General features: G+C 39.5%; 2 protein-coding genes across 12 annotated transcripts in view; one reads left to right on the forward strand and one right to left on the reverse strand.

The window, feature by feature from the left end:
- Positions 1-27,500, forward strand: part of LOC138030316 (vesicular glutamate transporter 2-like) — a 117,347-nt gene that overhangs the window by 43,628 nt on the left and 46,219 nt on the right. For 2 of the 3 annotated variants that reach the window (XM_068878227.1, XM_068878228.1), the window contains one exon: positions 879-1,132. The gene's annotated coding sequence lies outside the window, so the exon portion shown is untranslated. Of the gene's footprint in view, positions 1,133-27,500 lie in introns of all 3 variants that reach the window. The other variant, XM_068878229.1, reaches the window with a different exon arrangement.
- LOC138030315 (uncharacterized) overlaps positions 1-27,500 on the reverse strand; it is a 42,124-nt gene that overhangs the window by 5,940 nt on the left and 8,684 nt on the right. For 4 of the 9 annotated variants that reach the window (XM_068878221.1, XM_068878222.1, XM_068878224.1 and 1 more), the window contains 18 exons: positions 17,903-17,992; positions 16,266-16,658; positions 15,712-15,972; positions 15,014-15,286; positions 14,004-14,288; positions 13,004-13,285; positions 12,245-12,526; positions 11,660-11,965; positions 10,831-10,875; positions 7,233-7,370; positions 6,425-6,485; positions 5,205-5,256; positions 4,285-4,747; positions 3,637-3,747; positions 2,992-3,185; positions 2,719-2,841; positions 2,290-2,360; positions 1,680-1,720 (listed from right to left, as the gene is read on the reverse strand). In XM_068878221.1, the coding sequence (XP_068734322.1) occupies positions 1,680-1,720; positions 2,290-2,360; positions 2,719-2,841; positions 2,992-3,185; positions 3,637-3,747; positions 4,285-4,747; positions 5,205-5,256; positions 6,425-6,485; positions 7,233-7,370; positions 10,831-10,875; positions 11,660-11,965; positions 12,245-12,526; positions 13,004-13,285; positions 14,004-14,288; positions 15,014-15,286; positions 15,712-15,972; positions 16,266-16,658; positions 17,903-17,966 (3,445 nt within the window). In that variant the 5' untranslated portion in view covers positions 17,967-17,992. Of the gene's footprint in view, positions 1-1,679; positions 1,721-2,289; positions 2,361-2,718; positions 2,842-2,991; positions 3,186-3,636; positions 3,748-4,284; positions 4,748-5,204; positions 5,257-6,424; positions 6,486-7,232; positions 7,371-10,830; positions 10,876-11,659; positions 11,966-12,244; positions 12,527-13,003; positions 13,286-14,003; positions 14,289-15,013; positions 15,287-15,711; positions 15,973-16,265; positions 16,659-17,902; positions 17,993-19,910; positions 20,393-26,152; positions 26,268-27,500 lie in introns of those variants that run through there. The other 5 variants (XM_068878217.1, XM_068878218.1, XM_068878219.1 and 2 more) reach the window with 3 other exon arrangements.

Here is a 27,500-nt window from a genome sequence, read left to right on the forward strand (position 1 = left end):
TAAAGGACATTTGAAGTAATATATCAAAAACGAGTGCGAGTGTTTCATCATAGGTTCCACAGACTGAGAAACTAAATGCGTAAATCTTGATATCCAATGAGGAATCAGATGAAAAGAACGTGTGGTTTGGATACGATATCCAAAACACGTGTGGTTTTCATCTAGGTTTTCGTTGGGTATCTGAAGTCACGAACGTGACGAATTTATCCATTTTTGATAGGCTTTTGATCTCATGAATTATTAATAAGTTTAAGAAAGTAGAATCAACTTACGTAGGTGCCGCTTTCTTCTAGTAGGATTGAAATAAGTTTTTAAACTTTTACTGTAAGCCTGAGTGCTTAGGCATAATCAGAGAATCTGGACAAAGCTTTGACAACTTGCGCTCTGGTAATGTTGTTTAAGAGAAAAGCTACCACTACAAATGTTAATAGGATTCAAAATTTTGATCCTCTTTGAACAGCTTCTTTAACATTACCGTACGAACGATGAGCTTAGAAATGAATGAACCATCTCATTGTTCGCTCTTCCAATGGTTGTCGAGGGGGACATGGGGAATACGATACATACGATGAAGGTTTCATTTTGTTTCTTTTTTCTCTTGTGGAGAGCTAAGGCTATCGAGATGCATCCTTCAGTTGCGAACCTTGTTCTTAAACGTTTCCAACGTAGCACGTTAACCGCAGTTTTACTTTCCGTCGACCAGCGTCACCAGCGTTGTTTAGATAAAAAATGGTAACATAAATTGTTTCATTGTCGAATTCTATTCCAAGCATAGGTTTGTCCTTTCGTTGGTTTGTCGATGTGCTAAAGTTCATCACGTGAATTCCACGTGAAAGTCAAAGTGCCTTGCTTTTAAGTGTTCAGTATTTTCTTTGTAGATGAAATGCAGAGCACTACGCAACAACGTCTCATCCCGGATGAGGTTGTTATTGGCCACATGATACAATGAATATTGTGAATTATCTCAAGAGAATGATGCTGAGAATGCTGTTGTACTTCTCGAAAGTCCAGAATGATATAATAACACTGGCAGGAATGGCACGGACCACAAGTGGCTGAATAAAGCAAGACAGATGTTAAAAAGAATTTATATCAGTGGCGAGGCGATGGAAAAATATCTGGATAGCAGCAGGTATGCTTGTTGTCAGTTGTTTCTGTAGTAAGTTAGATTACTTTCAAATGTCAGTTCGTGGTCAGTGATTGATCAAAGCGATGGAAGCCTGAGCCTAAAAGGCTATTGAGTATGAAATACAATTAATTGATTTGAATTTACTTATGGATCACATTTCAATTCCATCGGCGCTGCCAGCCAATAACTGAAAGTACATAATGAGTATTATGAGTGTTTAAGCGCGTATTTTAGCTTAATGAGCAAGCTGGGTTGCATCAGGTAAAAGGTGGGCGAAGTATTTTAGCATACTGAGTTCAACAACACAACCTGAAAACTTCTTTAATTTGTGGTTGTGGCTATCTGTGCTTGCTTTTGTCTTGATCAGCTGGGTTTTGCGATATTTTCAACTTAACTGTTGAATTTTTGTTCCTCGATCAAATAACTTACGACATCGGCTCAATAATAGATAAAATACGCCTGGCGAGCGCCACTGTTAGATCTTTTTATTAACCGTGGCCTTGTTCAAATAATAATACGTTTCGAACTATGGTTCGATCTGCCTACTTACCCATGGTGGCTATCTCAAACAAGACAACCCCAAAGCTCCATCTAGAAATAAACCGCAAAAAAATCCCATTAAACACTTTTCACAAGCGCCTTCTTCCCTGTAATTATTGGTGCAGCACGGACAATGCTTAAGAAGAAGTAAGATATATACTTAATGACGTATCAGTTCCTTTTTTGGATCGGTTCGCTCCACATCTAGTCAGCTAATATTTGTTTCATTCTCATTTTCATTTTCCTTCCTTGCCTCACGAATCGACCCCTCCTTTTTTCTCCTAGCTGCTCCTGCCCCATTCTAACCTCACTTTTAGTTGGGAAGTGCGCTTTCCTCACAAAAACGCCTGGTAGGCACGCTAGTGCGATGAAGACTACGAATTTGACTGTACTCGCACTCTCAAATAACGTTTAAAGAGTTTCTAAAACGCAGTCAATACAGCTGCCATTGATTGTAGGAATTTTGCCTTACGCACGTGGATAACTGTCGCCAAATTTATTCTTATAACGAGATTCATGCACAGTAATGAATCAAACTCCCAGTCTAAGTCCAAGTCTGCATTCTGCTTTTCTGCCCCTTTGAAAGAGTGAGCTTTTGCTAAAAGAAAGTTGAAACTCACACATCGCTTTTGGTGGTGTAGACTCCGTCAAGCAAAGCCTCAAGAGCTGTCCATTTCATGGGTATATGGCCCTAGAAGACAAACGTTTTTCCCTTCATGTAGCAATGATTTGAATATTAACATAATGCAGCACATATGATTAACAGATAGATAATGCCATTAAATTCTGTGGTTCTTTGTGCAGATACGCTATCCGTGAAAGCCTGCCGCATATAATTTGAACACTGGGGTCTTCGTACCTGCTCCCAGGCTGACCAAAGGGAAACCGTATGCTTCTTTATTCATTGCAGCCACTGACAAAAGTATCGTTGTTGTTTACAAAGTATAATGCCTTCAATGTCACCGGTAATGACCGTCCTTCGGTGTGTTACTCAGATAGCTGTTTTATTAGTCAACCATTTATTCTTTGATAAAATGACTCGCTCTTACCCCACTTTGTTTCTGGAACATGTCCTGTACTCGGATGTCTCGGGTCATCCCAAAGTCTGTTATCTTGCACGTCAGATTTTCACCCAACAGAACATTTCTGGCCGCCAAATCGCGGTGAATTATCTAAATGTCGTCAAAAGAAGGGAACAAACAGTCGTGTTTTAAAACTGGCACCATGCAATGATTTATTTTACCGGTAGGATAGACACATTTTGTTCTGCAATTCATTATAAAGCTGTCTGCAAGTAAATGTGATTTCTTTTGTTGGCAAACCTTTGCTGAGCTCAGATGAGCCATTCCATCAGCTATCTCCCAAGCAAACTGCATTAATTGATGTGACGTAACACTTCGTTTCGGTAGGGCAAGGCGCTCTATGTTGCAGTAATCGTCCTCTAAGCCTCGTTTCTTTCTTAGGAAACCCAACAAGTCTCCATAAGGTGTAAACTCTGTGATTACACAGAGAGGCTCTGCAGATGAAATAGAAAAAGTCCCTTCATTAGAAAAACCCTGTGCTTTCTGGCTTTTAGTACAGCCAGCTAGCTTAACTTACTGGAAATCTGGTCAAGACTTTTGAGTAAACTCATCATTTTCCAAGATCGACAGAGGGCAGGAGCAAGAGCCGGAAGAAGTGGTGAGAAAATTCGGCTCAGACAGGGTGTTTATCGTTGGTTCACCTTTCCTCGGGTTTTTTTCTTTTACAGAAAAAAAGTCATTTTCAAATTCTTATTCGATCTGGATTCTTTCGATAGTCACTTCGTGGAGCTGCCACTGCTCGTTGGTGGCAAACGAGTAGCGTCATTTCAGTGATTCCCGAATTTTGCACATGAAATGAAAGCTTATATGGAGGAGAAACCAGAAACTAAATGAGCCAGAAAGAAGCTGGAGATAAATCTAGGAGACAAGATTTCTTCGCAATACCTGATTCAGTTATGCAGGCCAATAACTGTATCACGTGATTATGTGCTGTCAGCGCCTCCATCATCTTAAGTTCAGAGAGCAAATCTTTTCGATATAGGTCAATCGCGTCACCTGTATAAAGGACGTTTTACGAATTCGTTAAGATAATGTTTACTCTCGAAAATGTTGATTATCGTGTGAAAGATTCGACAAACTAATTTTAGCCTTTAGCTATATATCCGTTACACTTACTTTATTTCACAGGAAAGTTTTCTTAGCTTGGTTGGTGAGTCACTGACTAGCCTGCTTTTTTTTTTTTTTTTCATATTTTATGCCTAGAAATAATTTTCATAAACGTATAAATTCCTCAATTTTAGTTTTACTTTATATATAGTATAAAAAACAAAGGGGCGTTCAAAAATTGTACAGTAATTGAATTTGTGTACCTTTAGAGGATCCATTTTGATTAGTGTTAAAGTCTTCGCCCCTTGACGCTGTTTTAAGATTACAACTACCCTTGAATCGTTATTTTGATCACCTCTGCACTATTGTAGAGAACTCACTAACAGCAAGCAAAATTGACATATTGTGGTATATCTTCATGAATCTCACGCACCCAAAATTACCAAGCTAAAACAAAAGTGAAGTATCGTTGTCGGATAAACTTACTCTGGTCGTTTGAAATTTGGACTGCCACCGGCACCCAGGCTCCGCTCCCGTCAACGTTCAAAGCAAAGCCTTTCTTAACAGGTCCAAATTGCCCACAGCGTATCGTCTTTTCTAGCTTTAGCCTGCTTCGAGAAATTTCCCACTTGCAATGCTTCTTCATGAACGAATCGCCGTGAATTAAGTGGGAATACACGTGGTTAGGAACCGTTCCAAGTCCAGATCCCAAATCGCTTTCTCCCACTTCAGTTGGTTTGACAAGCTCGATTTGTTTCTTTTTCTGTCCTGTTTTTCGTTTTTCCAGATTATTCTCGTGCAGATGGTTGTATTCGTAAGGCTTGTTCTCCTGGTGAGATTTTAAATTCAGGGGATTTCCATCCTGTAAGTTCTTTTCGTCGTCTGCGTTGTATCCGTAGTTAAAATTCATTTCGAAAATCTCTGTTATTGATTGATAGTGATTTGGTTCCTGAAAATGATAGTGTAAATTACAGATAGTCTTGTTGTAGTCGTTGTACTTGGGGATATATTCGGGAATAATCGGAAAAAAATTCCGAGGGTTCCTAACTGGACTCAAACCTTCCAATTTCTAATCGTATTCATGGCACAAAATCAGTATCTCAAAACTTAAACCACAAGCGTGATCAGGAAGCTGCTCTCACTGTTTTATTTCTTACTTTGTCGTGAAGCATTGTGCGCAGTGAATACTTAAGGACAACAAAGATTGACTTTCGTTCATCTGGTTGTAATCGACGCTGCCTCTATCGCACGGTATATTTGAATGATGGGTGAGAACATATTAGGTATACATTGGGTCTACTCTGTGCATACGTTCTGGAAAATTGTGAAACAGTAGGAGAAAGATGTAGGACCATTTCGTTTGAAATAATATTCTAAATTAAATTACAACAATTTAAATGGGTTACCCTGTTTTCGTTTACTTCTTCCAATGTTGTTGCCGAAGACTCACTGTCTCTACTACAAGAAGAAAAAAATTGTAAATGTAATTTGTTTACCCACGGAACACCTTAAGAGGGCTCAGGAGCTCGTTCAACATGTGTCCGTGCTTTTCGGATCGAATTGGGATTTGGCAGTGTTGTTTTTTCTGGAGAGGAAAAAACCGGAGAAAAACCTCTCGGAGCAAGGAGCAAGGTTAAGAACGCGCGTTTTTGAGACGCGGACGTCTACCGGAAGTGAGCTGTTTCCCCTTTTAAGTTATTTTCACACAATCACATTTAGATTGCCAAGATCTTTTCCCCATTAGAAATGATTAGTATAAAAATCTGGGAGGCACCACTGTCCTGGCACGCGAAATTTCCTCCTCCGGTTGCCGTCCGCATCTCCAAAACGCGTGTGCTGAAGCTCCGAGATATGTCCAGGTTTGCAAGGAAATGCGAAAATTTCGAATTTTGCAAAAAATCGCAAAAATCGCAGAACACTAGTCCCCGACAAAGTGTAAGCTCCCTATTTATTAGGGAGCTCAAGCACGCGCGTTTTCGAGACGCGGGCGGCAACCAGAAGATAAACATTTCGCGTGCCAGGACAGTCAGGTGTCTCCCAGATTTTTATACTTATCATCTCTAATGAAGAAAACATACTTGTAGATGTAAATGTGGTTGTGTGAAGACAGGCTAAAAGAGAAAACAGCTCACTTCCGATTGCCGTCCGCTTCTCAAAAACGCGCGTGCTTAAACTCCCTATTGGAGGGAGGCGAGTGCTCTCACCACTACGCCACCCCAGCTCCCCAAACAAAATCCAGTCAAGGAAATCCATTCCACGAATCCGAATCTGGCAAAGCTTTGGTAACCCTTTATTTCCTTAGGAGTCCCAATTGGTGCGTTTTCCATTACGTGACCAGTAGCCATATTGGATTACCGAAACAAAAGGCGGAAAGTATTTACATAAAAATAGAGTTGAATGCCAGGAGGTTTAGTTTGGAAATCCATCGTGGCGGCCATTTCTTTGTTTTGGAAGACCAACATGGCCGCCGTGACGTCTTGTGAAAACGCTCTATGGGAAATGAGGACAAGGTGAATATTCAAATGAGGGGTACCCAAAAGTTCGGGAATCACATGTTGGCAAGGAAACCGCTTAGCAGTGATTACCGTTCTCCGGAACTTCATACCATATTTCTACAATCACATACTTGTGAAATTGTCTGGTCCCTTTTGATGGTGGTTCCTTCTTGCACTTGCGGATGTGCAAAACTGCGAAAAAAGAAACCTGCATTTATCACTGTGATCATCAAATCACAATCCTCTTGTTGAAGAGTTCTTCAGTGTCAGCGGAGGATGATTCATCCGCGTATTGGATAACAATTCAATACTTTAATAGCTTATGATGTGATAAGTGTTGAGTTTAAGACTTGTGCAGTGATTTAAACAATTTCCTAGTTACCAAAATTAAAGGAGAAGCTAGCTGTAATAAGAATAATGATGATGATACAAGAGTAAATCTCCAAAGGAGAAGTCCTCTTTGGAAGCGAAGCCAAAGGGTGCAACAAAATAATAAAACACAAAAGACAACAACTGATGAAGGAATAAAGACTAGCTAAGGTAAGGTAAAGGTGCACGTTCTTTAACGTCGGAAGTTCCTTTACTCTCTAGAGAGTACTCTCCCAGGAAGCCGACGGTGCGCTCATTTTACCCCCCTCTTTTCCATCAGTGCTCCGTTTTAAGGGTATTTAAAGCTACTTAGGCTACACTGAAAGGAAAGAAGTCGAAACAAGTACGTGAGATCCGGGAATCGAACTCAGGACCTTATGCACCAAGGACACGCACTAACCGACTGTGCCACCCTTGCTCCTACAATACAATAAGAGTACAATAAGAGTACTAACTATACAAAACTGACCACTAATTAAGCGTTTTCTTTTCACTTGAGCGTTATTGCTTTGAAGTGACGACACAAACTAATCTTAGAAGCTGATGCTCTTTATACAGTCCTTCACTTACTCTTTTTTGTGGTTTTCCAAAGGACAAAAAGAACAGTGGGAAGTGCAACGGTCGTAACAACAATCCACAAAGGAACGAGATAACTAAAAACGGTTTTCTTGTTTTCTGCTTCCTTGTTCCCTTGTTTCTCTGTTTTGACTTTAAAAAAAAAAAAAAAGAATTTGAAAGAAATTTGGTAAAAGCTCGGCACAAAACTATATAAGGTTGGGAAAATCCTCAAGCGGAAAGCTATCGAGGATGCAGTAGTTTCCTTTGTAGTATATGAAAGTGCAATGAGTGGAGATCCTGTGGTTCCGTCAATGTTCAAGCAAAATACAGCTATGTTTGCATTGGTAAGGTAGCATCAACACAAAAATGCCTTTTTGATAGTTGTTAGTTTTTAATCTAAATTTTAAATTCTAAAAGTAAAGCTCCTTTGAACGCTTAGTAGGGATAGTAGTTCTCTATAAGAATTTATCAATATCATTTGTCATTGGCCTAATTGAAGAATGCTAGCAGTGGAAGAGTGCTACCTAAGATTTTTTGTTCACATTATGAAAAGAAAGCATACAATATTCTAAGACTTAAAGTTATTGTTTCTCTTTTTTTCTTTACAAGCTCTTTTAAATTCTTGTCAGTATTTCCTAAGATCTTTAAATGAAGGATGGTACGACGAGTCGTAGTGGTCATCCAAGTGGGAGAGGTCCGGCGCAACGTTTCCTTTTATTTTGGCATCGTTTATGTTTTTGACGTCTGTTTCAGTGACGTTTTAATTCCAATCACATTAAAACATTGCAGATGAATATTTTGTTGGAACGAAAAGAGTAGACAGCCCAAATTTAAGATCTACTTGTTCACTGTCAAGTTCTTGTGAGACCAGGTGGTTGGCAGTCTCCTCCGCCATGAAGGGCAGGGTAGTATTACATGAAACTTTGCGCATTTTTTTCTCATTGTGGTGACGATCTTCCCTGCTTTTATGTTAACATTGCATCGTAGCGTCTTATCAAGGATGTAATAGTCGAGGGAGGTCACCATCCTCGTTCCCAGGGGCTATCTTCTCTGCCTTCTTTGTCGTTGAGGAGACAGAGAAGATAGAACCTAGGAATGACGTTGAGGGGTCACTATTCCATTGATTCGCGTTGATAGCTTTATTTTGCTCTTACAGTGCAGCAATTTTTTGGGCTCCTTTTTCTTTGAACTTATAGTCATTGAAGCGATTGAAAATAGCGACAATGGGAGAAAACTCCAAAATGGCCGATAATGTTGACTGGCTTTTGTTACAGAAGAGGACTAAAAAAAGCGAATGCTCACTTCCAGTAATTCATAAAGTCGTACGGCAAATAACTAAAATAGCGGGGGCAGCTATAGTGAAAACTATTTCTAGTCTTATTTATGTGAGTCAGTTTGTTTTGCCGGCGTGGTGAGCATTGATTAGTTCATATTCTCTGAATATACCAGTAAGCACACTAAGTATAATATAAGCGGCCACTGATTCGCGTTTTTGTGCTTTTGTGCATCAGGTCATGATGTTTGATAGTATATCAAAGACGATTGCGTTTTTACACTAGAAACTTATAATTCGTCTGGGACGAACTTGGGCAAACATTTTTTCTGCCTCCGTTAAATTCGTCTAGTATAAAGACCGGCACGGGACGCGTCATGCGTCTGGACCAACTTTCCAGTTTAGTGCGTCTTGGAAGACGAACTAAAGTGCGTCCTTTGGCCGTCTTCATACTAGACGAATTTAAAGGCCGGTTTACACGGTGCGACTTGTTGGCCCGATTTTTGGTGGCGGCTTTGAAAAAAATCGGGCCGACATAAAAAAATATGTTGCACTGCAACCAAAGCCGCCGCCAAAAATCGGGCCTACAAGTCGCACCGTGTAAACCGGCCTTAAGAGACGCAGAAAATTTGTTTGCCCAAGTTTATCCCAGGCGGATTACGCGTTTTTTAGGGTTCGTTCCGTCTTTACACTAGAGGAATAACATGAGAGACGCATAATTCCTCTGGACGGATTATGCCTCTCTAGTATAAAATCGGCCAATAGTTATTTGATTATGACGCTAAGCTTGTCTAAAGAATACAACAAAGTTTTGTGAAAGAATTAATGCTGCAGACAGTTTCTTTGATGCCTCTTGAATTTGTAAATTAAATTATTTTGTATTCTATTACGTGTTTGCAAGAATTTTTTGTATACAGGAAGCTATTGAAATCGCATGATGCAAATTACACGGAATTCGTATCTTCTGTTTTCATGAAGTCAGACTATCTAAAGTCCTTCCTTTTCAATTTAATAGGTCAGCTGAATTCCATCAAATTTTCCAGATCCAGGGCATATTTTTAACAATCTTTTCTTTACGTGTTAAAAGGGTCAGAAATTTGGAAAAAATGCCATCAAAGATTCTTAACCCTTTAGTCAGAAATGCTGAACCTTTTCCGTCCCAGTTGAACGGGGAAAGAAATTCTGAACCCTTTCCGTCCCAGCTGAAAGGGGTCAGAAATTCTGAACCTTTTCTCGTCCCTGTTGGATGGGGTCAGAAATTCTGAACCTTTTCTTGAACCCTGTTGGATGGGGTCAGAAATTCTGAACCCTTTTCCGTCCTTCTTGAACAGGGTCAGAATTTCTGAACCCTTTTCCGTCCCAGCTGAAAGGGGTCAGAAATTCTGAACCTTTTCTCGTACCCTGTTGGATGGGGTCAGAAATTCTGAACCCTTTTCGGTTCCTGTTGAATGGGTTCAGAAATTCTGAACCTTTTTCCGTCCCAGTTGAACGGGGTTAGAAATTCTGATCCTTTTCCCTTCCCTGTTGGATGGGGTCAGAATTTCTGAACCCTTTTCCGTCCCAGCTGAAAGGGGTCAGAAATTCTGAACCTTTTCTCGTACTCTGTTGGATGAGGTCAGAAATTCTGAACCCTTTTCGGTTCCTGTTGAATGGGTTCAGAAATTCTGAACCTTTTTCCGTCCCAGTTGAACGGGGTTAGAAATTCTGATCCTTTTCCCTTCCCTGTTGGATGGGGTCAGAATTTCTGAACCCTTTTCCGTCCCAGCTGAAAGGGGTCAGAAATTCTGAACCTTTTCTCGTACTCTGTTGGATGAGGTCAGAAATTCTGAACCCTTTTCGGTTCCTGTTGAATGGGTTCAGAAATTCTGAACCTTTTTCCGTCCCAGTTGAACGGGGTTAGAAATTCTGACCCTTTTCCCTTCCCTGTTGGATGGGGTCAGAAATTCTGAACCCTTTTCCGTTTCTGTTGAATAGAGCCAGGCTGATGATGTAAGAGAATATATTCTGTCGAACTAATTTTGCAGTTCAGTGTGAATTATGGAATTCCACCTTGAATTTGTGCAAGGAATCTTCATCTCAGAGCAAACAGTGCAATTAATCGGCGGTGAAAGTCAGTAATTTTGTAATTCCGTCTAGTTTTCTGTTTTTTCTTGCGGCTAATTTGGCATCTTTTTCCGAACTACCGTAAGAGATTCCTCTGTTCAACAAACAATTTCTGACAAGATATGCTAGTTCACTCCTAAAGATACGGGATTTTCAGAGTTAACTTTGTAGCTTTCTCCGAAAATCGCTAAATCGTAACGCCACAATTTAGTTTGGAACGCGTTTGATACTGACCTTGATTGGTGGTTGGAGTTCTAGAGGCCACTGTCGAGCTTGATTCTATAGGATGTAAATTTTTGTCATCAGTTGAAACGATTTAGTGTTAACTAAGAGCAAATTTCAAGTCTTGTGGATTAGCTTTGTATTGGCGCAATGATCAGTGCGATTAGTCTTATATTTTTAGAGTACTCGACGTCAAGAGGTGACTGAATTTGCTGTTCCATGAAAAGTCTATTATTCCGGAGGGCTTTTTTCATCCTCACCTCCAGAACCATTTTTCCAAATTTCAATTATAATTTTTTTTACGAATGGCCACTCTGATCTGGTAATGTACATCATACAGATCCAATTTCTTAGGGACTCAACTTGCTTAAATCATACCATATTCACGTCAACAAGGTCAATTTACGTTTTGCCATTGTAATCTTCCCTCAAAATTTGACACTCTTTTTCCTTGAATAACCGTAACCATACCTATAACACCAGGGGTGCTTTCTGTTTTGGCCGGATATCACCAGCTCTTTTTCTCTCGCATTATTCAAAAATAGGCTAAACAATTTCTTTATGGCAACATATTGATTTTTCAATGTAAGAGTGACTCTTCTTGTCTTTCCGACTCTTGCTTTTCGTGGTCTTTTCTTTCTTGCAGTTTGTGAGGAAATCTAATTTCATATTGCACCGAGGATTCATTTAGGTTTCCTCACCACTTTCTTATATTTTCTGTAATTGATGTGGTGTGGAAAAATGTAAATAACTGTTAATATCATTCATTTCCAATAGAAACCTCTCTTCGATATTTTAGCATTGTCCAGTTTAGTTAGTGCACATATGGAGTCCTTCCTACCTTTATACAATCTTTTAGTTGTAAATGTTTTGGGCGATCCTTCGAAGCTTTGGCCGAAGCTATTCCACGCTGAGACAGCCACCGTGTAGTTTAGGTTCCATCGTAAATCTAAACGGTATTCCGTGTCTGTCGTGTTCCATGTATTGAGCTTTTCCTTGTGGTATGAACCGTTACTAGCCTGTCGTATCCACACAGTTACTGTATAGACTTCGATTGGACGTTCACCATTATAGGGTTTTGCCCAAAGAACGAGACATTGGTTTCCCTGGATGGTGATGTCTGTGATTGCGGGTGGGTCAGGAGGACCTAGAGAACATACAGCAGTAAGTAATGATAACTGTCAACCCAGCTTTGTCATAACCCATGTGGCTTCCTGGATTGGCAAACATTTGTGTGTGTGTGTTTGTGGGGGGGAAGGGGTCCTTGTACTTATAATGTGCTTTTGTCACAAGAGGGTCAAGAAAATTTAATATCCATAGGTTTCGGAGTCTTGCCTCAGTTGTGTAAAGTTCATGCATAATAAACAACGTTTGGTCACTAAGACATCGAATTAATCTTGGAGCTAATTGAAAAGAATGATCTCACCTGCTAAAAGGGTTCTTGCGCTGATGTTTCTCATCTCTCCATATCCAACCTCGTTTCTGGCTTGTATTCCAATAACATATGTCTTGTTCCTGGATAAATTCTTGATGACCATAGATCTTTCTGATTTTGCGTTGTGCTCTTGTATTAGAAGAGACCCTTCCCACACTTTAATTCTGTAGTCTAGTATTTTGATATGAAATGTATCTTGAGGCAATGAATTCCATGTTACTGTCATTTCAAACACGCGTGGGAAGGCTTTTAGTACAGGAGGGCCTGGCGGATCTGAATAAGAATTTGACAAAGTTGGAAGTCGTTATTGGCGCTACGAGAATCACATAATTTTTAAAGATGCTTTTGTAATACAAGACAGGACAGATGGCTCTAGTCAACCCTTTGGTTTCTATAGCTCGGACATAGAATAATTCATAGAACAAGTCTAATTCCGACAGCAAACAAATTTGCCTTGAGTATTCATTTCATTGATTTCCTGTAAACAATTAGAATTGTTATATACCTAGACTTTTGCTCGACAAAACGATCACTGTTGATTCTTGGTCACGTGGCCCTGATCAAATTCAAATTGTATCCCGACCGGGATACAATTCCTTAGTTGTTGCCCGCTCAGGATGTTTTGCTGCGATTGTTGCAGGAAAAGTCTATATAAATAACAAAGCACATAATGTCTGGTCCCGAGGGAAACAGTTAGTTTTGTTTTTCCGAGAGTCCTGATGTTTCCCGAGACGAAGTCGACGCACTGACCTGCTTCAAGCGTCCTAAATCTTCTGATCATAAACCTTCCATAGCCATCTTCATTTTCTGCTTGTACCTTGACCACGTAAGTTCTGTTGTGCTTCAACCGTGTGACGTACAGGTTTTTAACTCTTATCTTTATAAATTGTCTCTGTTCCTGTGTTATTGTGTCTATAAGTATAATTCTGTAATCCAATATCTTTATTCCTGTATGGTTATTCGTTGAATTCCACGATATGTTAACTGACATTATACTCGGCGCAGTGGCAATATGGAGAATGACTGGACGAGCTGCAAGAATAAGGACTTCTAAGTTAGTAAAAAAAGGAAAAAGGAACACCGCTCCTGCCATCATCCTTGTTCTCATGGTAATCTTCATCGTAACATCACAGGAACCACTCTATGCAAGTCGATGAATACTGGAAGCCAACACTATTGTCCAGCTACTTGCGAGATGTATCCCTTGGGGTGCAGGGATGACATAGTGGTGAGAGCACTAGCCTCCCACCAATGTGGCCCGGGTTGGATTCCCAGACTCTGCGTCATATGTGGGTTGAGTTTGTTGGCTCTCTACTCTTCACAGAGAGGGTTTTTCTCCGGGTACTCCGGTTTTCCCCTGTCTTCAAAAACCAACATTTGACTTGATTTGCGTTAATTGTTAATTTCAATCGACAGTGTCCCCAATTAGTGCTCCAGCGCAAGAACGACTAGACACTTAAATAAAAGTTCCTTCCTTTCCTTTCCTTTCGCGGGCATATTGTATTAACTCGCTTTCATCATCATCATTATCATCATAATCATCATAGTCCTCATTCATCGAATGTAAGCACCTCTGCCAACGTCTTGGATTGCCTGACGTGCTGATTGAGGGTAAACATCAGCCAAGAGACAGGTGCACTTAGAACTCATCATTTCTTTAAAAAGTAAGAGCGAGTAAAGAAATTTATCAACCGAATATAAAACGTGTAATTTCCTAACTGACCTAAACAATTTTGAGTTCATGCCCTACCTGCCTCTAACGTCGAAACAGTGGCGTTTGTAGGCTCTCCGTAGCCAACAACGTTTCGTGCACGTATAAGTATCATATAGGTTTTGTTTTGTTTCACGTTTTGAATGGTATAGTTACTGTCTGTTATTTCATTTCTCATTTGTCGTTGGGTTTTGTTAGCATCGAGCAACGTTATCATATAATCCAGTACGATTGATCCACCGTCATCTCGTGGCTTGTTCCAGGTCATTGAGATTGACAGCATATCTGGTACCAACTTGTTTATAACAGGCGGACCAGGAGGAACTACAATACAAGAGAAATGAATTCTTGATGTTAGCTCGTTCTTGCGACAAAACTGAGGCACGGGTCTCCACGTTCTTAGCCTCTTCCGTAGCATTCGGGTTCTGTAGCCGCTACGATATCATGTTAAGTGAGCCAGGCTTTGTAAAGTTTGACACTGTTTAGTATGGATGAATTGAAAAGGCGCCTTTATTACCAAAACTGCTGGCTATGACTAGTTTTAGAATTTCGAGCAAAAAATTTCCCTGCAAAAATGAGGACGTTCAATCAGTTGCAGTGCAATTCAATTATATTTGATATACGCTACATTCATTTAAGTCTATTGACCGAATGCAAAAATGGCCGCCAACAAATTATTCTTTTGTTTTTGTGTTAATTAGCCTAAGTAGCCTCGTTAACACGTGTAAAATTGAAAGAATTTGGGCTGTAAAACGAGGCCAGTTAGGCAAATTAACACAAAGACAAAAGAATATTTTGTTGGCGGCCATTTTTGCATTTGGTCAATTACGTGGAATGATAATATTCTGTTTATTCCTATATATTACGATTTAACGGAATAAGGTTGTCTAAAAGTACGTTCTACTCTGGGTCTCATCATCTCGGGCATAAAGACACTTGGGAACAGTTGTCCGGAGTACTGTATTTATATGGTTGATAAACCGCGTGTACGATTTTCGCGCCTACATGACCCAAGTAGAACGTAGTTCCTTTCAAAGAAAATTACTTACAAAGCTGTTTCACTGTAATATTATGCAACGCTGTTCCTTTGATATTTTCGGCTTTACATAAGTAGGAACCAAAGTCGTCGCTTTTAGTCGGTTCAAACGATACTGTGGCAACGTTATGTGAAGAATTTAAACCGCTTGAGATCGGTCGGCCATCTTTGAACCAGGTAAAATTGGCAGCGGGATTTGCATCTACAGCGCACGTTAAACTGGTAAAGTGGCCCAACCAGGAATGCAAAACCATTGATGTAACACTGTTGTTGATATAAGGCCGATCTGTTTGTAAGAGAGAAAACACACATTGAGAGCTTTAGAGAATAACAACAGCTTTTCTTTCAATGCTTGTGCCGAAGAGGTAACCCATTTTGATAGCCGTTGCGAATGATTTCAGTTACTTAAGAAATTGCTTTATCACAACTTGATGATTAATACGTGATGTATTGATGTGAAAGAAACTTTCACTTCGTCCTCTGCATTGTTGGGTTTCCTAGAGCTACCAGCTACAATGTTGCTTAGAACCACTGTACTCTTTGTGTTAATAATTTTAGCCATTGTACTTTCGATCTTGGTAGACCAGAGGCAGTAGGAAGCAGTTCGTTGTTGAATGAATCTTTTTTATTTTCCCGAACACAAATAATAAATCTAAATTACTTCATGACTTTACTGGAACGCAGTCGTGTCAAAGAGAAGAAATTACTTACACTTTACTACTCTCACGAGGACGCTATAAGACATTGATCCACCGTCGTTCTTTGCTATGCACACATAGCTACCACCAAGCTTGAGTTCAATGTTGCGAATGAGCAGATGGTTTGTTTTTTTTCCGCTTTGTAGCACCTTATCGTTTTTCTTCCACTCTACTCGGGGCGGAGGGTCCCCAGTTGCTCCACAGAGTAATGTGACATCTTCATTTTCCTCCACGTTCACAAATGAACTCGATCTTCGAGTAATGTTAGGTGGTACTAGAAGGATGGAGATGAGGAGTCAGTTGGAAATCTCACTACATGGGCTGAAATCTCGTTGAATTTCCCAAACTAGAAGTTTTCAGTCACTGAATAAAAATGAGGCCTTTTCTGTAATGAGTTTATTGTAATCCGAGACTGAGTTTATGCTTTACCTTATCAAGATATCAAGTTTTGCATTCATCCAATCTGAACCGTATACTTTGATTACCTAGCCTTACAGTTCCACTTCGGAAAACTCCGTGAACATTTGCTTGCAAGTGTCCGGAAATGTGTTTTTCACCAAACCTTACCTCGTATTACTAGTGTTATTGGCTTACTGAGGCGCATGCTTCCGTCATGGAACACCGCTTTACTGCCATAAGTAGACTTTGCATCTTCCCTCGTAACTTTTTTCAACACAAAGTCCAGACTATAGTTATAGTTGCTTATGTTTATTGCAACCCCTAGCCTGGATTGTAGAGGAGCAGGTAGTTGATAATTAGTTGCATTCCTTCCATTCTTAAAGACCGTAATGTATTTATCTTTCACATGAGCTTTATCCAACGTTGCCCAAAGGATTTCGTCAAAGTTGTTCCAGTCTGTAGCATCTGCACATGAAAACTTCCAGTGAAAAATAGTGTCCGATCCTAGGTTTCCAAATACCTCAGGTAGAGGCTCTTGAGTAAATGTTGTTCTAGCGTTTACTTTTAAAAAGTAGGAAAAGAAAGTGCAGTTAGGTTAACAATTGGAATGGACACAACAGCGTTAGCTAACTCATCTGGAAGGATGCAACCGGCTGGCTATTTACAAAGAATGCTTAAGATGAAAACTGCCGATTATTAGGGACAAATCTAGTCGATGGGTAAAGTGGGATTTAATTGATTCTGGAATAAGTAAGTTGAAGTTCACAATGTAACCAGGATGTTAATCCCCCGGGGGGGGTACTCGATATATCCCTGGGTGGGGAGGTGCGGCGCGGCCCCTCATACCCTGACCCTGTTTAAGACAAATATCGCTGATTTTCCTACCCATTTTAAGACAGAATTCCGATTTTTGATACCCTGTTTAAGACATTTAACCCAGTTTAAGACAAAAATTGATAAATCGATACCCTGATTAAGACAAAAAATGATAAATTCGATACCCTGTTCAAGACAAAAATCCCGAAAAACATACCCTGGCTGGCCGCACGTCCCTATTAAGCCTTATAAGGGAGTACCCCCCCCCCCCCCGGGGGTTAATCCCTTATAGTTTAATACTATTCTCGGTTTGAGAATAATGAATGTAGCATAAAACGTTAAAATTCGGGGACCTCAACGTTTCGACACTTTAAGAGTGATCCAAAGCTATCGCGAGAGTCCTTTTTATATACTCACTAATTTATTAACAAAGGAAAGGGTGTGCTCATTACTGCGCCTTTCAATAACATGCGGACTTTTAAATTCAAAGGTCAACCGACAAATGCGTTTTTCGCTACCGTCAATCAAATATTCGGCGGCTCCTCCCAGCTTCCGACTATGTTGACTGAACTGGGCTCAACGATGTGATTTTATTACTGCGTGCTCGACAGTAGTCGAAGCTCCGAGGAGCCGTCGACGCATTTGTCGGTTGATCTTCGAATTAAAGAGTCCGCATGTTATTGAAAGGCGCAGTAATAGTAATTGGCGTCCTTTTCTTTTAATACCATGCAAATTGTTTCCCGGTGAAAGGCCACCATGATCACAGTTTAAAGAACCTAGGTCTGCATTGATGTGCAAAGGATTTTCCAAACGAGACTGCGAGACAAACCTAAGTAACTATAGCTCTCTGCCACTATGACGAACGTTCTCGTCTTTTGTTATAAGAGATTTTGTTCACGGCACGCCTTAGTGCATTGGACGGTTGACAAAGATGATTCGAGGAAATAACCACAAAACAGACTGTACAAATTTTCTTTAACAATACTTACGTCCCATGGTGGAACGAAGAATGCAGCAGACCGACAACACTGTGATCTCTTGGATTAAATGCATTACGCTTTCATGTTTTCTATTTCACCCTATAAGAAAACGGTGGTAAAAAAAAAATGTAAATTTGCACATGGAACTCGGTAATAACTTGTTTGGGTTGTTTTTGTTTGTTTTTTTAATATTAAATTTAAGAGCTTATAAGGCGCAAATATCTATATAAATATATTCAAAGGCGCCATCCTAATAATAATAATAATAACTAATAAAAATAATAATAAAATGATGATATATAGAATAAAAAAATTATGGCTAAAATTAAGAAATAGTCTAAGATAAAAATGCCTTTTCAAAAAGGTGAGTCTTCAACTTTCTCTTAAAAGCGTCAATAGAAGTGGATTCCCTGACAAGTCTCGGCAGAACATTCCATAACTTAGGTGCGGCGAATACAAAGGCCCTTTCAGCGAGAGTAGCCTGTATTGTAGTTAGAACTTCTTAAGTTATATTTAGACAAAGGCTTAGAAATAATTTTAAAACTTAAATACGAAGGTGCTAGGCCCCTAAAAATCTTAAAAACAATCAACAGAATTTTAAATTCAATTCTAAACTTTATAGGCAACCAATGTACGTCCACTAATAGAGGAGTAACATATCAATCTAGCACACATGTTCTGCACACGTTGTAGCTTGTTGAGTTGATACTCTGGCAGACCATATAAAAGGCTGTTGCAGTAATCGATTCTACTTGAAATAAAAGCGGGAACCAAAGTCTTGGTGTTGTCTTTAGATAGATACTTTCTTACGCGTCTCAGATTATACAAATAATAAAAGGCAGAGTTAAATGTTTTTAAAATATGGATTGCCATCGTCATCTTAGAATCAAACCATGAGCCCAAATTCCTTGCAGACGACACAGGAATGATGGTTGCAGCCCCGACACGAAGGCTTAGCCAGTTGCTGCGATGTGCCAATGATTATGAATTCAGTTTTATCATCGTTAAGTTTCAATTTGTCGTTCAGCATCTAGTCTCGAATGTCCTCAATACACCTTTCAACCCGAACCATGGCGGCCTCTTGATTTGCAATATTATTAAGACAAAAGGATAAATAAAGTTAGCTATCGTCAGCATAATCTGTCTATCAGTAATCTGTGGTCAGTAATCTGTCGCCAAAAAAGCTTTGGTGATTTGCGTTAACAGTCTTCTTCGGGACTGAGTTTTAAAATCGGCGAAAGTATTTACTCCACTGCAATACAAACCACGAGAATCGAAAGTAGATGTGCGTTGATTGTCATCTATAGAGTAGAATAACTGCAAATTTTTCATTTGTCAAAGTACCGATGTGCGTTCGTGTTCTAGTCTCGCCGGTCAAAGTGCATTAGCGATCTCGTACAAGTTGTGCCAAAGCAAGTTATCTAACTTCATTACCAGTGAACCACTGACTTCATGGGCCTGTTACTACCAAATGATAGCCATGTCGATTATCTTAATTTTGGCTGTTATCCTATAGGCATGGTTTTTCTTGACAAAAAAAAAATTAACTCAAGAGCCTTAAAATATTTCAGTACTGTTGTTTAAGCTGCCGGACTTAGTGCGATTTTCCGAGGCAAGATGCGTAGCTATTGACAATCTTCCCAGCTGTACACCGATAAACCGTGTTTTTGGTACCTTGTAGTCATGCATACCACGCTAGAATGTTTCTAGTATACCACAGACTGAAATCTCTCGGAAAGAAAATCTTTTAACCGTAAATACAGTTACTAAGGTAGTTTGTATTGAGAGTACTAATCTAAGACTGAAATTGCAGCGTTATAGACTAGGCTATAAGAGAAACCTCGTTTCGGTTGTTGGTTAGTCGTGATTCTTACAGTCACAAGGGCGAATTTTCAGTCCTCAATGTTGCAAATGCGAAAGCAACAGCAGTCAACGACTTAACTGTGCGTGTTGAATCTTGATTATTCGAAGATGATAGATTAAGTAACCGTCCCCTAGTAATGAAAAATATAGTTACCGTACTTTTTGATTTTCTTGGTGTTCGTCTTATGCAAAAGCCTCTCCTCACTGATTTAAAACAATCTTTTGCTTTTTAACTGTACTAAAAGGCGTGACCACTTGATACACAAGCTTTCGATGATCTCACGTATGCAAGATCATCTTTCCTACATTGGCCAAATTGAGTCATTTCTAACAGCTAAAAACTGCTGTGCCAAAAAAAAGTGAAATCTCGTCATGATAGGGCTCGCTGTGGCAAGCTGTGTCAATATGAACGAATATCTTAGTCAACCGTTACTGATATGAACCGGCTCTAAAGTTTGCTTTCCCTCGCGAGCAAATGTGTTGATCCTTTAAGTCCTACCACTGTTTCATCTGTTATCTTGATGTTATACTTACACATATTTTATTACTGATGTACAAACTGAAACTGTTATGGTGGACGTCATTTCCTTCCCTATTCTAAAACATTCACGTGTTCTCTGATACGTTCGGCTTGTGTGATTGTGCCTTTGTGAATGGATTACTTATTTTAAGCCTTTAACCGGCTTGGCACGCGCAAACTCTAAAATGCACATTCAAGCTGACCTCATGAAAGTGGCCACCTCTTATAAAATACCACCAAGGGTGTTGTCGCTTCCAACACATGCACTCTGATATCCTTAAACTTTTTGTGCGATAGAAATATAACAACTTCTATAAAACTGTGACCGTGTTTTCTTTATAACATTCCTTTCATTCAATTTTGTGCCCAAGATGATACAGTTTGTCCTTTTATCATTTTTAATGGTGCATAATAGACAATGGCCACGCGCTCTTAAGACGTGCCACTATAAATTATAAATGTAAATCTCTTCTAGAGTTAATTGTGGTATTTAGTGTCAAAAACACGTCCATAAACGGAACCGGGTCCGAAAAATAAGAATTAGTCCAAAAAATAATCATTGTCCGAAAAATAAGAATCCTGTTTGTGTTAAAGTGAGATATCGTCTTTAGCTTTTTCGTTTAACATGAGCAAAAGGCAGGACCTTCTTTCGTGTTTTAGCAAAGATTAATCCGCACTTCCTGTAAATACACTTGTGTAAGTTACACGTTTTAGTTTTATAAAAACAGATATAAATCCACGGCAATGAAAAAGGTTAACAAGTCCTCAAGAAGATCGGCTAAATTGCGTATTAAACAACAAGGAAAAATGTCACAGTCTGCACGAGGACAAAACATGACTAAGACTAGGACTAGTAAAATTCTCGTCACTCGAAAAATGAGCTTTAAGACTCCTGCGAGGAAGGCCATACATATGTTTCTTTATCATCTTTATTTAGCTCATTACAAGATAGTAACTTTAATTCATAATAGATTTTATATTAAAGTACTAATATAATGATAAAGTGCAAGCTTGGAAGCTAAGTTAACCAGTTGACAGTCGATCCCACTGTAAGCTGTTGCAGAATTAGATAGAAATAGAATTAGACAGAAATATGTACTGGAGATCTTCTTTTTGTAAGAATATAAATGACCACATGCATTACGAACTATTACAAAGAAACTGCTTGAAATGGGCGTCATTTCGACTCGCCCCAACCGTAAATAAGGTTTTCAAAGACCTACTCATTTTTGTTAAATTAATTAATCCAATTTAAACGAAATAAAAAAGACACGCCTGAAATATAGTTTACGGAAACCCCCAGAGCGTTTTACTGGCATAGACCCTTTATGTAACCTATTGGAGAAGATAAAAACCGATAAGTAAGACTCAAAAAAGCTGGCAAAAGTTCGGGGAAACGGATACCTTCCAAATTTATTACCATCTTATCTGAAAGGACTTCCATCAGGCGTTAGAGCCTATTTTTCTGTAGCAAAAACTAACGCCACTTGACAAAAAGTAAATTATTCGCCAAGGAAAACAGGGCTTAGGAGGGTGGATTGCCAACACCCAACACCCTGTTACAACGAGAAGGACAGACAACACCTCAAAGAAACGAAAACCGCGAAAATAACGATAGATTTTTAAAACATAAACTGTTTTCTCATTTAAAGATTACGACCAGAATCACAAGGTAAATTGCGCGCAAAAATGGACCATAAAAATTCCAGATCCAAAGTTACTGTAAAAAGTTCTTTCAGGGCTATGGACCACCAAATCTCCTTGTTTGCTAGGAGTTCTTGTTAAGTCAACAGATACCAATGGTGAAGGGACAATAAAAAAATCCTGTAGTGGAAACCTTGTTACGTTTTAATTAATTTTTATGAGGTTTTACCTCACGCCTTGTAGGCAGTGTTACCTCCACACTACACGGAGTGCGAGCTAAATAAGGCCCTTTCAAGCTATATCCATTCCTTCCCTTGGCATAAGGAGTAATAATAACAATAGGGTGAAAACATTTGTGGCAACCGTCAATAATTTTATATGATTCATTTCATATATCATTACGATCATTGAATCATTACAGTGTTACTGAATTTCATTAACGAGTTTTGCATAAACTCTCACATCCTATTGGATCAACAGACAACTATTTTCACAAACGCGAGATTGTATGGCGCCAAAAGGCAACCATGGATATATTTTCAACACACAATTAGAAGACATAGTTTTTCAACAGTGCGACATAATTTCTCTCGAAGTTTTCATTCTGGTGAAGGGAGGTTTACCTGAAATAGTGCTGCACTACACAATCATTTTGCCAGACAGAGATGAAATAGGAGTACAGTACCAGTTTTGGAAGTCATTTTACAACAGAGATGCCTCAGGGAAAGAGAACACCGTTTGAACACCGTAAAAGAATCATCAGGGCCTTTGAAGATGAAAACGAAGATGACATACTGGTGGCGGACATCTTAGGAGTCAACAGGTCAACAGCAAGAAGTATAGTAGCTCGGTACATTCCAGAAGGAAATATTGCAGAAAGAGCACATGGAAGCAGAAACAATGCATGTCAAAGTTAATAACGAGATGAGGAATTGCCTAGACGACATTTTAAATTAGAACTGTCTTCTTCGTCATTGGCCCAGATAAACAGCGAGCTAATAGTTCGCCTCCCTGCAAAGCCGAGGATCCATGATAGCACAGTTGCAAGGACGCCAGAGGAAATGCTTTTTCGAGTGAAACTGGCCAAGGGCCCGTTTCTCGAAAGTCCCGAAAACTTTTCGGGCCCGAAAAGCCATTTGTGAACTTGCCAACCGCTTGTTCAGGGAAGCCGATCTTTTCACAAGTTTTCAAGGTAACTAAACGCAAACTGACTGTGAAGTTTGATGACGTAAATCGCCTTCGTTTTTGAGATACAGAGGGAATTGCGACACCCGGAAATGGCCCGTAAATTTTCGGGACTTTTGAGAAACGGGCCCTAGGACTCTCCCAACTGATAGAAATTAAAGAGAAACGGGTAGACTACGCCATCTGGTTTATGGGCCATGCTGTGATGCACCATTGCGTCCTTGTAGACGAGTACGGTTCTAATATCTAGACCGTGAGAAGTCAAGGCAGGGCCAGGCAAGGAGAGATAGTGTACAACCAGGTCTGTGGACAGTAAGGGAGAAACGTGACAGTCACCATGGCCATTTCGCCAATGAGCAGCCTTGTTTTTCATTCCGCTGTCGTTTGGGGAATGAATGCCCAAGGATTTAGCGACTTCTTAGTTCAGACGAGATTGAACTTAGACCCGGAGGAACATGTAATTTTTATTTACGATAGAGCGCCAGCCCTCCGCTACCTTGCAAACCCTGGTCCTAACAGTGATATTAAGATGTTACCGTCCTATAGCCCGTTTTTAAGTGTAGTTGAGGAGGCCATGCGTTGTCTTAAGGCAGTCATAAAAGCAGATGTTTCAGTTCCCCAGATATAGCCTCAGATGAATGACAGAAACGAATAAAGACAGCAAGGAATTTCACTGGGCGACTGTCGCACGCAATAAGTTCTACAAGCAAGCATTGCAACGCAATACCAGGGGGAGTATCACGACAGGGAAATGAGTACAATGGTTAGGGTTAGAGCAAGAAAAATTCGAATAAAAAGTTGGAACGATTATAAGCAGATATTGAGTTTAGTCATTTTCTAATAATAAATTTAAAATGGCAAAGGAAGATCGATTCAGACCTTTGTGCAAGTATCATGCCCAAGAACTGAACCAGGAAAGTACTTAATTTCGTTATATAATTTTCCTTTGGCACGAGATGGTGACTTTCGCAAAACGAACTCGAGAGTTGGTGTCGACTAAAAATAGACTCAACATTGGCAATCTTCCGCCCTGATTCATGTCATTAATTTTTCTGAAGGGAACGTGAACCTTGTGAAGCACGTCCGAAGAATGAACAACTGAACAAGTCGTCGTTTTTACTTTGTTCGTTTCATTTTACCCGAGATAACTACCAATACTAAAGGTTAGTTTCTCTTTTCTTCAAGGAAATGAAAGACACTCTGATTGAACCAAAAGAAAACTTAGATTTGTTGTCCGTAGAAAACGAACTTTGTACTACGAACCCTTGGCAAAGGCAAAAAAGACCTCATGCCACTGATCTATCCCAGAAAGAAAGAAAGAAAGAAAGTCTGGCATAAATCCACTCATTTAAGAATAAGCTGACAGATCGAGAGTTCCCCTGCATGACAAACGTTGTCCAAGAACAAACGATTTCTCTTTCCTCAAGAAGAAACATAAGATTGTTGTTTCAGTTTCTTCGCTTACGTCTTCCCTTGCTGTAACATCAATTGGAAATTGTCCATTTAACACGACTCAAGGAAATGTTTTAAGGTTATAAGCCGGAATAGTTTAATAATACATGAAAGTTATCATTTTGCTTGTAACATTCAGGTGAAAGTGCGTAACAACTGCCTAGAAAAAAAGCGTGATGAAGATGATTCAACGATGGATACGAATATAACAATCGTTAACGTTTGGCGTTGACGAGTTCAGTGGTTTGCTATTTGTCAAGGAAGCACTTCATGATATTTTGAAGGTGTGAGCGTAATCCGCGGCTTAGTTTTATTTCTATTTTTCGAACGAGCAACAGGGATAATTCAGCATTGAATGATAGCATTCAATGCCTACAAGTTGGACGTAGCCCTTGCCGAGCCTAGACCCAAGTGCTTATAATCTCGAACAATGGATTGCATCACGAAATATTAAAACGCGGCAAGGTGATCTCATCGACGCATGTGCAAACCGCAACGCAGTTTCTTTGGAAGCTCATCCCTCGGATTTATTTGCAATACTTTGTACCTTGTAAGCCTTCATGAAAGATTTCCATAAACATTGAATAAATTATTCGATAAATGAAGAGGAAACGATACTAGTTTAAAACCAACTTACAAGGAATGAAAGGCAACATGACTTATGACGGATAATTATCAGTTTTCAAGAGATGTGTGTATCCTAGGAGTGGCGTAAATCAAAGACGGTAAAAAAATATTTTTAAGAAAGGTTAGTAGAAAATTAAGTGAAATGAAAAATTTGATTTAAGCCTAACCGTATGCAGTTATCCCTGAGAAATAATATACTATGTTGTGAAACTAAAGATTACTTGTGCATTCAATGTAAGTATGGATTTATTATATTTTGAGATTGGTACCGTATCATCTTGTCTCTCTTGTCTTCTCCAGATGGAATACTTCAACAGCTCTTGTTACATAAGAAGATGCCCAGACTGTTTTTTTTTTCTTCAATCGTTCTGCATGCACGCAACATGTTACACTAACTTTTGAAAAAGGTACCTTTGGACCTTCTTGAATCATTTAAAATCAAATGTCTCTCCTTTAAGTTTTACAACCAGTGCAACTTTAAGAATGTTTGCATTGCCTCGAACGCGACCTTTGAAAGAATTGGTAGACTGGTGACTCGTTCATCTGGTTTTAACACTTTTTTGTGTGTGGTGTGGCATTTCTTTCTTAAACTTGAAGTGCGTTCAAACTGTGGAGCGAAGGAGTGATTGTTGAAACGTGTTGTTGGTCGTTGCACATTTGAAAAAGAAAAGATACTCGCCAAGTTGAACTGTTTCAAAAGCAAGACTTTTACTGTTAACTTAGTTTGAAGTAAGGAGAAAAGGCGTTCAATCCCTTGTTTACGCAGGGCAAACTTACAGCGACTAATTTCAGGGTAAGACAATAAAATTAATGTACAGTTACGGATGGTGCAATGATTTAAAAATTAGGATTGGAAGTGAACAGTTCAAGTTAGTTTAAAGATTTGTTACTTTTTAGCTAAACCTACTTTTAAAGGGGGAGGGGCTAAAATCATATATTGAATATAAATTAGCAGATTTATTCCTTACGCAAATCTCTTGGTGTCTTGTGCCAAATCGGGAGGTAGAACACTTCTCTCTCTCTTAAAGCAGACCTTTCCAAAGGAAGTTGTCGCGTGTTGCGTGAATTCAGTGCCTCCAGAGACTGTTGAGGTGGCAAATTGAAATGAGTGAAAAACTATTTTGTTCTTTCTTATGTGCGGTTCACTTTACCTTTACATCTCTAGGTCAAAGGTAAAACAGAAGGTATATGACACTTCCCAGGTAGTATTCGTTACTAACAAAACACAACTGACGATCGCTAGATAAGGAATTGCGATTTTATTAAATACTTTTTGAAGATAACTTGATAACTTATGAATTTAGGCAATGATCACGAGCTCTTGAAACGGTCGGTTCACCTTCGGACGGATTTGTTTCGCCACCTTCAACCGCACAGCATGGTTTCTTTCACAGACCAACTCTGTTATATCAAAGTAACAGACGACGCGTCCTAAATATTTGTGCTTGTTTTTTTTCGGTGACCTTGTAAAGACGCATTTAGTTACGTCTAGAATTGCTGCAATTGTCAAAACCTCAGCCGATTGTTCATTTTAAGGCATTCTAAACACAGGTTGTCTTTATAAATCAAGATTGAGTAACTTCAGCCTCGTGAGGAGTTGTCACGTGGCTGTGTAGTCTTTCATTTCTGCATAGTATTTGTTCTATAACAGACTGCAATCAAACAGCTGAAAAGAGAATCCATCATAGATTAATCTAAGAGAAAAGGGATTGTCGATCCAACCCTGAACATGTCCCTGCAAAACTGTGGTATGGATACTGTCTGCTTCGGGTAAAATGCGTTTTTTTCACTTATCTTTGTAGCTTGTTCTTCCTGTATTATGTAATATTAAAACGTTTCTGCGTAGACTATCTGCGACCATTGCTTACTAAAACATTTGTCATTTAACAAATGATGGCTCACGGATGACCTCACAGTGCCACCGCTGGAGGTACGGAAAATAAAATCCATCATAGAAGTGAAAGGCGACGCTTTCCACGCTACTACTGATATCGAGTACAAAACTTGATGCATTTCAACGAGCGGGAACGCTTGTGACGCTGCCTAAAATGAGTACAAATGCATTTCAAACATGGTTCAGCGAAAAAAACTTAACTAAAATATAATTTCAAAGGATGCGCTGGTATGAGGACTCCTGTTGTATCTCGTGCTTGTCACCTTTGCTTGTGTGTTGTTCCTTCTAAAGCTGAGATGGCCAAAGAAAAGAGAATTACGACAGTGAAAAAAAGGCCTTCTGTATGAGAGTCTTACGATGCTCTACGACTTTAACCATTGTCCTATAAAGTTACTTACCACGGTTTCTGTTGCTGTTCAAAG

This window comes from Montipora capricornis, chromosome 13 (genome assembly GCF_036669925.1).
Source record: "Montipora capricornis isolate CH-2021 chromosome 13, ASM3666992v2, whole genome shotgun sequence".
NCBI classification, from domain to species: Eukaryota; Metazoa; Cnidaria; class Anthozoa; order Scleractinia; family Acroporidae; genus Montipora; species Montipora capricornis.